We start from the raw sequence: 14,930 nt of genomic DNA on the forward strand, positions 1-14,930 counted from the left end.
AGCTCAAACATTTAGGAAAGTTCATAGTTCAGATAACCTTACAGAGGAAGCCAGGCAGTGCAGAAATAATACACTAATGGAAAACCCGAGAATATTGGATAGAGTAGAAGCGTTAGGGGATCAGTTGACATGCGGGGTCCCACAGGGCTCAGTGCTGGGGCCGATCCTGTTTTTAATCTATCTATTACCTCTGGGTCATATCATCAGACAACATAACATCAACTTCCACTGCTATGCCGACGACACTCAGGTCTACATCAAAACACAACCCAATACCACCACTATCCAAACACTAAACACCTGCCTGGAAGACATCCGCTCCTGGATGACCACCAACTACCTTCAGCTCAACAGCAGCAAGACGGAGGCAATCCTGATAGGCACCACCGACCAGCTTGCCAAGGCCGCCAACATCAGCCCCTCCCTTGATGGTCAGCTCATTCCTCTCTCCTCCGTTGTCACCAACCTCGGTGTGAGGTTTGACCCCACTCTGTCTTTCCAAGCCCACATCAAACATATCACCAAGACCTCCTTCTTTCACCTGAAAAACATTTCCCGACTGAAGCCCTCACTCTCAACTGATGACATCAAAAAACTGGTTCATGCACTCGTCTTCTCAAGACTAGACTATTACAATGCACTCCTCTCCGGTCTCCCAGCCAAATCCATCAACCGCTTGCAACTAGTCCAGAACAGCACAGCCAGAGTTCTCACCGGTACAAAAAGGTCCGCACACATAACCCCCATACTTGCAAAACTACACTGGCTCCCAGTCCACTACAGGATCCAGTTCAAGGTTCTGCTCCTCACGTACAGAGCCCTGAATGGACAAAGCCCAAAATACCTCTGTGACCTCATCCGTACCCAGACATCTACCCGCTCTCTCCGCTCCAGCCACGCTCCTCTTCTTTACATCCCCCGCACACGTCTCCGAACAATGGGAGACCGAGCCTTCATCTCATTCGCCCCGCGCCTCTGGAACTCCCTCCCAGATCAGCTGAGATCTGCCCCTTCCACCGAGGTCTTCAAAACCGGCCTTAAGACCCTCTTCTTTCGGCAGGCCTTCGAATAAACTTTGAGCACGGTACACCTGGAGTATTGCCATTTGTATCGCTATCTCCGACTTTTATTTTTGTACTCTATTTTATATTTTATTTCTTATTATTATTATTACAATTATTTGTCTTTTATTATCTCAAAGCGTATCAGTATCCCTTGTTGTGAAGCACTTCGAGATTTGTCTTGGCAGATGAGAAGCGCTATATAAATTAAATATATTATTATTATTATTATTAGTTGGACCTGCATTTTAGTATGTTTGAGTTGAGAAGAGCAATTATTAGTGCTCGTCAAACCACTCGTGGGAAAGATGGTGTTTGTTACAAAATGTTGGAACACATGACAGATAAGTCTCTAGTCATTGTGTTAAGGTTGTTTCATAGGGTGTGGGATTCTGGCCAGCTTCCTTCAGAGTGGAAACAAGCGATAATAGTGCCCATCCTAAAGCCAGGCAAAGACCCTTCAGATCCCTAGCCACAGGCATATTGCCCTGACATCTCATTTATGCTAAATCATGGAGAGAATGGTTACAGAAAGGTTAACGTATATCTTAGAAAGTAACGCTCTGTTGTCCCATATCAAAGTGGTTTCCAGAGGGGTCGGAACACAATGGATTCTATATTGTGCTGAGAATCAGACATCAGGAAAGCACAGACCAACAAGGAAGTAGTGATTGCAGTCTTCTTTGATATTGAAAAGGCTTATGACATGCTCTGGAAGTCAAGTTCAAATCATTGGGAATTGGTGGTGGCATATAATTGGGTTATGATTTTTTACTGGACAGAAAAATACAAGTAAGAGTAGGTGCAGAATATTCAAGTGTTTATGCCGTGGAAAATGGTACTCCTCAAGGTAGTGTGTGTAGTCCGTTGCTGTTCAATATAAAGATGCATAACGTTTTTAATCAAGTTCATCCAAGTGTGGGAAAATCTTTGAATGCAGATGATGGGGCTTTGTGGGCAAAAGGCCGCAATGTAGCACATGTTGGAAAGAAAATACAAGCTGCAATAGTTGAAGTGGAGAAATGGACAAATAAATGGGGATTCAAACTGTCAGTAGCTAAGACGCAGGTCATTTGTTTTACAAAACGGCATAACATTGCTCCTATATCGTTAAAATTGCATGAGCAACCTCTTGAACAGGTTAATACAATAAGATGTCTTGGTGTTTGGTTTGACGGAAAGCTAACATGGAGGAGTCATATAGGAAAAGTTCAAAATAAATGTAAAAAGGTCAACAATGTACTTCGGTGTTTGGCAGGGCAGGAGTGGGGAGCGAGTAGGTCATCACTTCTGAATATATATTGACCTGTATTAGATGATGGGTGTATAACGTTCATGGCAGCAGCAGAATCAAACCTTAAAAAGCTGGATGTCCTACAAGTTCAGGCCCTGAGAATTTGTGGTGGAGCTTTTAAAACATCTCCAGTATCAGCAATACAGGTGGAAATGGAAGAAATGCCTTCAAGGATAAGAAGAGTGAAGTTAATGTTGACATGTAAATCTTCAGGGGCATAGTGATCGTCATCCTGCGAAAAGTATTTTGAAAGACTGCTGGGAGCACAATGAGTCACATTTAACAAGTTTAGGATGGATTGGCGATGTTAAAGCAGCAAGTATAGGTTTGAATCAAATACAGTATTGCCCCACAGCTCCAATCTCGTCCATTCCACCCTGGTTGTTCCCATTGCCAAGGGTAGACCTCAATATACGAGAGGAGTTAAAGGAAAATAAAGAACTACCAGTATGGCGCAGAGTCCAGAATTATTTTTGCAAGATATCACTCAGACTCAACAATCATATTTACAGATGGCTCCAAAGATCCAGAGACAGGGCGTGCAGGGGCAGCAGTTTATATCCCAGTGAGTAATACACATATAAAGAAAAGGGTAACGGACCATGTGTCAGTATACACCACAGAGCTGTTGGCATTGGTGTTGTCATTGAAATGGATAGAGGAGAAAGAAATACATAATAGTGTAATTGCATCTGACAGCTTTTCAGCATAGATCAGGTAGATCTTCATTTAGAATGGACATAATAAATGAAATATTTCTAATTTTATATAAAATGCAAAACAAAGGCATAGCAACTTGTTTCATCTGGGTTACTGCTCATGTTGGTGTGGAGGGTAATGAACAGGTGGATAGTCTGGCCAAACAAACACTCAGAATTATGAACATAGACATGGAAGTTCCACTCAGCAACGCGGAGGTTAAAACATTCATACATAAATATGCACAAACAACATGGCAAGAACATTACATCTTTATAAAATTCAAAGGTATGTGGGGGATGGAAGGAAGGTAGGGTTTAAAAGAAGGGAGGAAAATGTCATTTATCGGATGAGAATAGGTCATACAGGTCTCAATCATACTTTAAGTATAATAGGAAAGCATCCAAACCGGAAAGTGTATACACTGCAGCCAGCCAGAAACTGTTGAGCATGTTTTACTGCTTTGCAGGAAATATAGTACTCAGAGAAATGTGCTTTTCCACACACTGAAGAAAGCAAAATTCCATGTCTTGTCGCTATCAGGGCTGTTAGGGAAAACATCAGGCAATATATATTGTGAGATTATTACGTTTCTAAGAGAAATTGTTACATTTAAAATAATCTAGAGTTTTGGTTCTTTGTTTTGTTTCTTTTGTTTATTGTTTTCTGCATAGTCTCTTGTCCACACTCCAGTCCAGTTGGTGGCGGTAATGCAAGTTGGTTTTCCAACCGCCAATAACCACTAAAGAAGAAGAAGAAGATGCTCTGTGGGCCCACATCCGGTTACTTCTGCTCTCTACCATGATTTCAGGCAGTCTCCAGTTCTGGTAAACAATCCTGCAGTCGGAGTCTCTATCAGCGTTCATTAATATATATCTATCATATATTAGAATATAACCCGTTTCTCTCAGGAGAAGAAGAGACGAGATGAGCTTTAGAACAATTCCACCTCTTCACCCGGCTGCTAGCTGCTTCATGCTAGGTGGCTAATGCTAGTCGGTGTACATCAACAAACCGATGAACAACGAGGAGCAGAAACACCGGGTAATACTGAGTACTTTTACTACAGATAATACTGAGTGCTTTTAGTACTGATAATACTGATTACTTTTACTATAATACCGAGTACTTTTATTATAATACTGTGCACTTTTACTACTGATAATACTGAGTGCTTTTAGTACTGATAATACTGAGTGCTTTCACTATAATACCGAGTACTTTTGTTACTGATAATAATACTGACTACTTTACTCGGATCTTGTACGTGAGTAAAAGTAACATCAACATATAGTCAAAGTACCAAAAGTAATAATAAACAAAATCATCATTAATAACATATAGTTAACAAAGTAAAAGTAGTGATTGTGCAGATTGGTCCATTTCAGAATAATATATATGATATGTTTTATAATGATTGATCATTAAAGTGTTCGCAAAGCTGGTAAATGACTTTGTATACTGCAGGGTAGCTTGTGAATTTACTCCAGGTGGAACTAAAGTCTGATTTTAAGACTTGATTATATTTCACATCATTCATCCACATCTGTGAAGTAAGTAACTAAAGGTATTACATACATGTAGTGGAGTACAAGTACACCATAAAAGTAGCATACAATGTACTCGAGTAAAATACAAGTACCTCTATAGTTGTACTTAAGTACAGACTAGTACTTGAGTAAATGTACTTCCCACCTCTGCTGTTAAGCTACTTCTTAGCTGTAGATTGGTTTTGTGTTGACCGTAGTGTTAATACTTATTTCAGAGACACAGAAGGAGCACTGAGAGCAACATGGAGAACAAAGAGACCCCCAGAACTCCGGTCAGTGTTCTTCATCACAATATGTTTCTAACACTGTTGTCCCTTACACTGGGGTACATGTATGTTATATGAGGATTTTAAACCTGTACTTTTATTTAATGAGAAAAACAAACTTGAGCATTGTCGGGTTTATTCTCTTACATTTAGATATGGGTTCAGGTGTATATCAGCATTTAGTGTCTCTACTTTAAAGAGTCCTCTCCTGCTGATGTTCAGGTGTATATCAGTATGTAGTGTCTCTACTTTAAAGAGTCCTCTCCTGCTGATGTTCAGGTGTATATCAGTATGTAGTGTCTCTACTTTAAAGAGTCCTCTCCTGCTGATGTTCAGGTGTATATCAGTATGTAGTGTCTCTACTTTAAAGAGTCCTCTCCTGCTGATGCTCAGGTGTATATCAGTATGTAGTGTCTCTACTTTAAAGAGTCCTCTCCTGCTGATGTTCAGGTGTATATCAGTATGTAGTGTCTCTACGTTAAAGAGTCCTCTCCTGCTGATGTTCAGGTGTATATCAGTATGTAGTGTCTCTACTTTAAAGAGTCCTCTCCTGCTGATGTTCAGGTGTATATCAGTATGTAGTGTCTCTACTTTAAAGAGTCCTCTCCTGCTGATGTTCAGGGGCCTCATTTCTAAAGCCTTGCGTAGGATTCACGTGGGACGGTTGCTTACGTAGGACAAAGCAAATAAATACGCACAGACATTTTCGGATTTATAAAACACTGCGTACCGGTTTCCCTTTTAAAAATCACAATCAACTCGAAATGCGGCGCAGCTTTTGCGGGCTTCACGTAACGCCCATATTTGCCTATAAATAGTCAAAGAAACGCCACTTATTAATATTCATTTTGACTGACTGCAGGAAGAAGATCGCAGGAAAAGACGACGGAACAGCTAAAAAAGACATTGCACACCGTGTCAGATTTTGGTTATTTTGGGGAGGTAAATCATATTGTTTGGTGGATGCAGTTTGAACCAGAGTAGCAGCATGGAAGTCGGATCGCCACCAAAATACATAAATAAGTGGTCCGAAAAAGGTTAATGACAAAAATAATACACATAGCCTAACCTTCCTCAGGCAGTGTGTTTGCACCGGGGACAGGAGACACCCCCTTGATGAGAAACTGTAAGAAATGATTGGGGGAATACCTCCGGACTGGAGTCATGACGACTGGATCTGAATTATTTGGTGGTTTGTGTCCCAGCTGTCGATCAGCTGTGCGCAGCGTCTCCACTGCAGCCTGTGCATCTCTCCATACCTCCTGTGTTTTACGAGCGACAAGTATTGGCGAACGGTTTAATCATGTTTTAAACATGATGGTATATAAAAACCTGCTCGCCTATAGAAACCTATAGAAATGCAAAACGGCATCAGTTTAAAGTAATTATGTCCTTCTGTTTGCCGCATCATTTATGAGAATACATTTCTTAACAAGGGAACATAATCGATGGGTGATCGATAACATTTCCGTATTTATTTATTTCTCCAAGTTATGTTTTTGTGTGAACTGAGGGGTAGGGCTGAACGATATACCGTGTCATGGCGATAACCACCATATGCGCATGCGCGATATTCACACCGCAGGGACGTGCGGTTTTATTCATTTTTTTTGTAATGCTAATGCACTTTAGCACAGAATTCAAAATAAAGATACCCTTATTACTTATCGAAACTGCACATACAATATATCCGATTAAAGCTGAGACTCCACAGATTATTTAAGTATAGTATCTAAGCGATCCGATCTCGCGACAGGGGAAGCAGACATCACAACACGTACCTTTTACGGAGCTTTTACGGGAGATCGTCTCACCGTAGCTGTCAATCTGATCAAAAGACGTGTTCAATGGCATTACAACGAGAAAAAACGCGGCTGAATCGGTTGATCCATAGGTTGATAATAGCAGATTATAGCAGCCAGGGGAGAGAAGAAGTCTAATCCACGCAATTAATATATTTTTTTTAAGCCACATTTTTGGAAGGCAAGGAATAGGTATATCCATTCAACCCGGTCAAAGGCCTTTTCCGCATCGAGTGATATTACTACCTCTGGGTCTGGTGACCGGGCAGAGTGGACAATATTAAATAGTTTTCTCAAATGTGAATATGATTGTCGGTTCTGGATCAATCCTGTCTGATCAGGAGATATAATATTTGGAATCACATTTTCCAGACGTCTGGCCAGGACCTTAGACAGCAAGTCTACATTCAGTAGGGAAATAGGGAGATAGAGGCTTGTCGTAAAGTCATGGGAAGGGAGCCTGAAGAGAGTGCTTCTTTAAACATTGTCTGAAGAATTGGTGCTAGTTGAGGGGAAAACTTTTTATAAAATTCAGTAGTGAATAAAAATAAAATAAAATTCAGACAAGCAGTCAGTGCCTCTGTATCAGGTACAGCAATGTTCTGTCCCTGTGTCCACCTAAAGCCAATCCAGACATCATGACACAATTCCATCTGATACATGCTAAAGACCTGGAAGACATTATTCAACATCTGAAATCCTCCTCCTGTAGCATCGATATTATTCCGACAGGATTTTTCAAAACTTTTTGTCATTGCTTGGCCTCAGATATACGACACATAGTAAACTAGTCTCTCCACTCGGGTGTATTTCCACATGCCCTGAAAACTGCAGTAATTAAATCGCTCCTAAAAAAGTATAACCTAGACGCAACCGTATTGAACCGTATTATAGGCCAATATAAAATCTTCCTTTTTTATGAATATGTTTTTTAGGTTGTTATTGAACGAGTAAGCGCTTTTATGTTGAAGGCAGTTTTTCCAGGCCTCTACCGTAATGCATAGGATATTCGCGCACCGCAATACAACGTGGGGGCTGGCTTGACTGTGTTATCCGAAGTGGAGGTTGGCTTGACCGCAGTGGCATTTCCCCACTAAGCTTGTTGTTTTCAATGTGTGAGAAAGACGAGGTTACGGTAGCATTAGTGTTCAGTATTTAATGGCTTTCTCTCTGAGATCTGGTGTTTGTTGACATGCATTTAGATTTAGATGTTTCCTTTTTAGAAAATGCATCGGTCTTATTTTATAATGTGTAGTGATTACATGAAATTGTATGGTTTTATTCTCTATTTGAAAATGTTTTTATGGTGATATATTTTCAGGCGCCTGTGACGAGAGACACCAACCCTGATGGTCCCATTGCAATGGAGAACGTTGACACCAGGAATGCTGGGCCCTCTAACAAACCCAACATCAACAGAGAGGTACATTTAGCACTTAGCATCTTTCTGGATCATTAGCTGTTGCTCCTCTTTTTCTTCAAGCAGATAAATGAATGATGAAAGTATATTATGAAATAAGCACTGAGGAGCGGTTTTCTCAATTTCCTCTAAGGCCAATGTTAATATAATATTTAGGACAAACTTTGGGCTTTAAACTGCCTTTCCTTTTGATTAAAAATCACACTTTTCTGAGATACCTACGACGTCCCCACCTTACATCAAATCTTGAATAGAAACGGTGTGTTACAAACTAGAGACAACAAAGCTGGTTGTATTCAAACTTTGGGCTTTAAACTAACTAAGATTGTTTTTAATGTTGATGTAATGTAACAACATTACAACATGTTAGAACATTTAAATAAAATAAGGGAAGATAACTCGTAAATATTGAATATCACAAAAAATGAAAATGCTGACCAATATAAAAAAAAAAGTTTGAACATAAACAATGCAGTTATTTCTTACTGGTGTTTTGGTGATTATGTTAACGTTTTGTTTTAAGAGGTTTTCGAGTTCCATCGCAAATAAAGCATTACCAACCTCACACAATAACTTCACATTGCATGTTACTTGTTAGCCGCTTTTATCCAAAGCGACTTACATACTCAATACTGTGGACAATCCCCACAGGAGCAATTTGGAGTGAAGGGTCTTGCCCAGGAACACAACGACATGCTGACTGCAGTGGGACTCGAACTTGCTATCCCCTGGTTCGAAGATCAGTGCACTAACCCACTGCGCCACACGCCTCCCAGACAGCACAACAGCCTTATGGTGGGAGTAAGATTCAGTTTCGTACTCTGAAGAAAAGTGTTTTAACTATATACCGTACTTTTCGGACTATAAGCCGCGACTTTTTTCCCCATTTTTTGTTTGTACAGCTAACGGCCACTAGGGAACCTCCTAAATCTATGGATTTCACAGGTAAAATTAACCACCTTTAACGCTATGGGCTCTAGGACCGGTCCGCGCCCGCCACCTTTAAGCGGCGGGCTCCAGCAGGAAAAGCTGGAGGCCGGAAAAGAGTGAGACAGGTAGCGCGCCAAAGTAAAAGTGGAACCGAGAGACAGAACGAGAGCAAGACAGACGGACAATTTAGCTGCTGCGGCTTATATGCAGGTGCGCTTTATAGTCCGAAAAGTACGGTACTGTTAATTGCAATCATTATAATGCCTTAAAATATGTTTTCATTATCTACAGATTGGAACAGTTTTCCAGAAGCACAATTTGAATGCTGTTTAAACGACATCTGTTTCTGTGTTCATTTTTAGATAAAGGACACAAATCTAAAGGAACCCGATGAACTGTACGATTCCAGCAGTGATGTCTCTGGGAGTGGGGATGAGTTTGAAAGTGATTCCAGCCTCACAAAAACCCTGGAAAATATATTTTTTTCAATTAATAGTGATAGTACACCACCAGACTCGGGACCACCAGGAGCAGAAGAACCCTGCACAGATGCCATTAAAGAAAGTGATGGTGATACTCGCCATCAAACAGGAAGGAAACGGCAGTCTTGTCACCAGATGACATTTGGAGACAGTGGAGAAAAAGAACAATGTTCAAGTCAGGACACGCATGAGAGCATTGTTGTTGCTGCTTCCCAAAAAAAAGATGGTATTAGAGTCTACAACAAGAGACAGTATTGCCTTTATTGTAGTAGGCCTTGTGCGAAAATGGCAAGGCATCTAGAAAAAGTCCATGAAGACAAAGCAGATGTAGCTAAAGCCCTTAGCTTTCCAAAGAGGTCAAAGGAAAGAAGACATCAATTGGATTACATCCGCAACAGAGGCAACTATGCGCACAATGCTGCCGTCATGGAGTCTGGGAATGGCGAACTAGTACCGTTTAAAAGACCGACTCAACAGGCAAAGGGGAATGAGTTTATTCCATGCGAATATTGCCTAGGCCTTTTCAACAAAAAGGTTTTATGGCGACACATACGCACATGCACACGCAAACCGGTTGCCCAGAAACCTGGAGAGAATCGCGTCCAGTCAATGCCTACATGCACGGGGCCTGTGCCTGCACAGATTCCAGATGCCATAACAGAAAGTGATACTCGCTTTAAAACAGAAAGGAAACGGCAGTCTCCGGCTGATTCATTGAATGTCCCAGCCTGCGATTACACAGTGCCCGACCAGATGACATTTGGAGACAGTGGAGAAAAAGAACAATGTTCAAGTCAGGACACGCATGAGAGCATTGTTGTTGGTGCCTCCCAAAAAAAAGATGGTATTAGAGTCTACAACAAGAGACACTATTGCCTTTATTGTAGTAGGCCTTGTGCGAAAATGGCAAGGCATCTAGAAAAAGCCCACGAAGACAAAGCAGATGTAGCTAAAGCCCTTAGCTTTCCAAAGAGGTCAAAGGAGAGAAGACATCAATTGGATTACATCCGCAACAGAGGCAACTATGCGCACAATGCTGCCGTCATGGAGTCTGGGAATGGGGAACTAGTACCGTTTAAAAGACCGACTCATCAGGCAAAGGGGAATGAGTTTATTCCTTGCAAATATTGCCTAGGCCTTTTCAACAGAAAGGTCTTGTGGCGGCACATACGCACATGCACACGCAAACCCAAATTGATTGCCCACAAACCTGGAAAGAATCGCGTCCAGTCAATATGTACATACACGGGGCCTGTGCCTGCACATATTTCAAAACAATTGTGGGGAGTGATTTGTTCGATGAATGCTGATCCCATCACAAATATCATTAAAAGTGACCATGTCATCACTGATCTTGGGCAGGACTTGTTGAACAAAGGTGGGAATTCCACCAAAAACCAACACAATGTAAGGGAGAAGATGAAAGAATTGGGACGGTTAATTCACAATGGCAGAAAGGTCACCAGTCTAACAAAACTGGAGGATTTCATTAATCCTAAGAAGTACTTGGAGATGGTCAGAGCGGTTAAAGTCACTTGTGGCTATGATAGTGGAACTGGAACATTTCAGATTCCATCCCTCGCAAATAAACTTGGTCATGCGCTGGTCAAGGTCAGCAAACTGTTGAGAGTTCAGGGGTTAATAACTGACAATCATGAACTTCTGAGAAAGGCCACAGAATTTCAACAAGTTCACAGTGAGAAATGGAACGAGATGATTTCTTCAACGGCTTTAAGGAACATTGCTGAATCGAAATGGAACGTTCCCACGCTTATGCCATTCACTGAGGATGTTAAAAAAATGCATCAGTTTCTCAGTGCGACGCAAGATGAGTGCAGCAGCAAACTATCTGGAACACCTTCCACAAAGTCCTGGACGGAGCTGGCAAAGGTGTGTTTAACACAGATTATCCTCTTCAATCGACGCAGGGAAGGAGAAGTAGCAAGCATGCCGCTGACTGCATTTCTGTCAAGGGACACTTCTGATCCCCACGAGGATGTGGACTGGGCACTCTCTGAAGTGGAGAAAAAACTGTGCAGACATTTCTCAAGGATTGTCATCAGGGGAAAGCGAGGCAGACCAGTTCCAATTCTTCTGACTCCGAAAATGCTGTGCGCATTAGAACTCCTCGTGAAGTATAGAGAGAATTGTGGGGTTCTAAAAGACAATGAATATATGTTTGCAAGACCTACAGCTCTGACACATTTCTGTGGTTCAGACTGCATACGTGGCTTTGCAAAAACATGTGGTGCCAAGTGTCCAAAGTCACTGACATCGACCAGACTCAGAAAGCACGCTGCAACCCTCTCCACCGTGCTGAACATGACGGACACAGAAATGGACCAGCTGGCCAACTTTCTCGGTCACGATATTAGAATTCCTCGTGAATTCTATCGATTACCGGAGAAGACGCTTCAACTTGCCAAGATCAGCAAAGTTCTAATGGCACTTGAGCAAGGGAGATTAGCAGAGTTTCATGGAAAGAACTGGGATGAAATCACAATAGATGGTATGTTAGTTGTTCAGTATGTTTTTTTTCCAATTATTCTAATTGCTTCACCGTGTTTAACCTGTACTCGTTATATCTCCAACAGAAAGAGTTCTCGGTTGTGATGATGATGATGATGATGATGATGATGATGAAGAAGGGAACGGGAAAATAGAGGAAGGAAACTATGCTTCTGCCGTTGATGGTTTGTTGTTAGTAATTTAATGTTGAAAAAATAAGTTTATAAAATATTCACAAAAATAGTTTAGCAGTCGTTTTATTTTGGATTTGTTGTTCCGTCTTTTTCTCTTGGTCTTGCATAAGCACTTTAGTTTGCTACAATTGCAGTATCACTAGACAATAGGACCAGTCATGGAAGTGGGAAAAAGTGTTCTTTCTTTTCCAAGTGTGATCAATTTCCTCTCCGATATTATTGGTTATGGTCAGTATTTCTACAGTAAAGTTAATCAAGTGCTTTTATTTTGTATAAACCCAACAGAGGAGACTATTCTACCGACTGAGGGGAATACAATCCCACAGAACCTGAAGGGACCCAGATTGCCAACAGCAGAGGCACAGGAATCGCCTGAAGTCCATGCTGTAAGACATGCTTCAAAAGGTACATTTTACAATGTTCTTTTAATTATATTTTACATTTGGCAGAAATTGGTCTGAAAATATATCAATCTTCCCTTTTGCACTCTTTAAACTGCTGATGCTCTGGACAACAGCTTAAGTGGAAGATATTGATATAGATGGTGGCATATAGATATGTGTGGCTTGAAGTTAGCGGACACACTTTAGTGCAGTAGTTTCAATCACACCCATGTATAACAGGTGCACAAAAAACAGCAAATGGCAATGTTATTAATTCAAATACAATTTTTATTTTTTATTAGTATTAATAATTTACTCATATACCAGCTCCACATAACTTTTGGAGTCTCCAGAGGCCTGTACTACAAAGTATGATTCATATGTTGCAGGTGCGACAAGTGTACAAGTGTAGTTGTTGGTTTACAGTCCTGCAGACTGTATACCGCCGTTTGCCTTTTGTTACTGCAGACTGTTTAACTCTGCAGGGGGTTTCAGCTGAATTAATGACATTTGTTAATATAAAGGGAATACCCAATAGGAACTGTTGTCTTCTATACTCATTCCTTGGTAATTAAATAGTGATGAGCCTGGCAATTTAGGTCTTCACATAGTCTGCGATTTTGGCCAGCGTCCCTTCCTGCCTTTGGCTGCAGCAGGTGTGTTGCTTGTAACCTGGATTATATTTGTGAGGCTATATTTGTTGAATAATATAGTTTCCTCGTCTTGTGAAAATACAGGCCATAGTCTTGTGCCTGTCTGTGATCGGTCATAAGGGGCACCTATCCAATCGGTGACTGCAACTACCCAATTAAGTGAATGCACAGAAGAATTATAGCTTACACATTGCCTTTTTGTTTAATTGACAAATGTTTTTTCTGCTCACTTACAGGTAAAGCTGCTCAGAAAAGAGTGCCCTGGACAAACGCTGAGACCCAGGCAGTTCATAAACACATGAGTCGATTTATTACTTCTTGTCTTGTGCCAGGGAAGAGCGACTGCGAAAAATGTTTAACGGCAGAACCAATGGCTCTTAAACATCGGGATTGGCAGACCTTAAAGTTTTATGTTCACAACCGTATCACGGCATACAAAAGACAAATTCAGCAAAAATAGGAAGGCTGTATGATGGACTCAATTTTGTCCCGACTTTCCTTTTTGTTAAAAAAATAAATGTTGCCAAGATTTGTGTAAAGACTCACACTTTTTATTTGTATACTATGTGAGATCTAAGGATTATTGTTGTTATTATTTCAATATTTCCCAAGATAATTTAACTGAATACTATTTTTGTATTATAGTCCAGCAGATATGTGAAATATCTGAAAGAGTGTGCTTTTGATGATAAAAACATGAACTTTGGCACACTGCTCGAGCATGCCGTCAGCAAGATGTTTGGCTATAGGGCCATCGCATATTTGAAGAATGGTTATTATTTTTACCAGTAGCTTAGCATCTAGACCACCGAGGCTAGGATCTTGATTCTGGTGGCTAATCCTACATGTTCAAGGATGAGGAATGCATTGGTACTATTTACAACACGCTAGAATGTAGCTAACTACATGTATCTAGTATTGAGGGAACAAAATGCACAGTAAAAGCATTAACATATTTATTTTGGTTAAGTAATACATGTTACATAATATATATGTAATATTACAGGTTTTCAACTAAATGCAGAGTTAGTTCTGAAAACAGTCCACCACAGTGTCAAAGGGCACTGCACTGAATTGCTGCCTTGACACATTTGCACTGTCCACTGCACCCCTTTTTGCATTCACAGCGGAGGAGTTCTGGTAATGTGGTCCAGTAAACTTCCCATCCAACTGTGGCCTTCCTCTCCCACCCCCAGTCTCCTGGAGATGGGAGATCAGGGGCTGCAAACATCATCTCTCCCCAGTCGTGACCAACTTGGAAGGCAGCTCTCTTTGTGTGCTGAATCAGTGCTGCTTGTGTTGGGGGGAGTCCTTCAATTGTTCTACCTTGCTGGGTGAAGAGCTGCTTGCGTGCCTGATTGACTGACCCCTGGCTAATAGTGCGGTCATACAGCAATACCAGAAATCGCTCCAGAGGCTCCATCCAGTCTTGTACGAAGTCTGGGGTGGCAGCCAAGGCACAGAAGGCTCTAGTGACATAATCAAATGTCAGCAATGTATCCAGCGATTTGTGAAGCATGCCTAATTTGCATTATGCAAAATTCTGGTAGACCAATAAAGGTTACAGGACCCGGAGCACATCCACCTCCCACCAGGCCATTTGAGCACCTAATGCTGGATTTCATTGAGCTTAGCCCATCAGAGGGTAAGAAGCACTGTCTAGTGGTGGTCGACATGTGGTCCAAATG

General features: G+C 41.2%; 1 protein-coding gene across 1 annotated transcript; it reads left to right on the top strand.

Moving 5' to 3' along the window:
- The first annotated feature begins 3,815 nt into the window (after positions 1-3,815).
- LOC117462878 (uncharacterized) lies at positions 3,816-13,842 on the top strand. The gene is made up of 8 exons (XM_071206208.1): positions 3,816-4,098; positions 4,820-4,876; positions 7,994-8,095; positions 8,744-8,887; positions 9,385-12,013; positions 12,099-12,197; positions 12,492-12,611; positions 13,479-13,842. Exons 1-8 carry the CDS (start codon positions 4,072-4,074, stop codon positions 13,700-13,702), a joined length of 3,402 nt encoding a protein of 1,133 aa, XP_071062309.1. The 5' UTR covers positions 3,816-4,071; the 3' UTR covers positions 13,703-13,842.
- Positions 13,843-14,930: the final 1,088 nt, after the last annotated feature.

The sequence above is a fragment of the Pseudochaenichthys georgianus genome, chromosome 17 (genome assembly GCF_902827115.2).
Source record: "Pseudochaenichthys georgianus chromosome 17, fPseGeo1.2, whole genome shotgun sequence".
NCBI classification, from domain to species: domain Eukaryota; kingdom Metazoa; phylum Chordata; class Actinopteri; order Perciformes; family Channichthyidae; genus Pseudochaenichthys; species Pseudochaenichthys georgianus.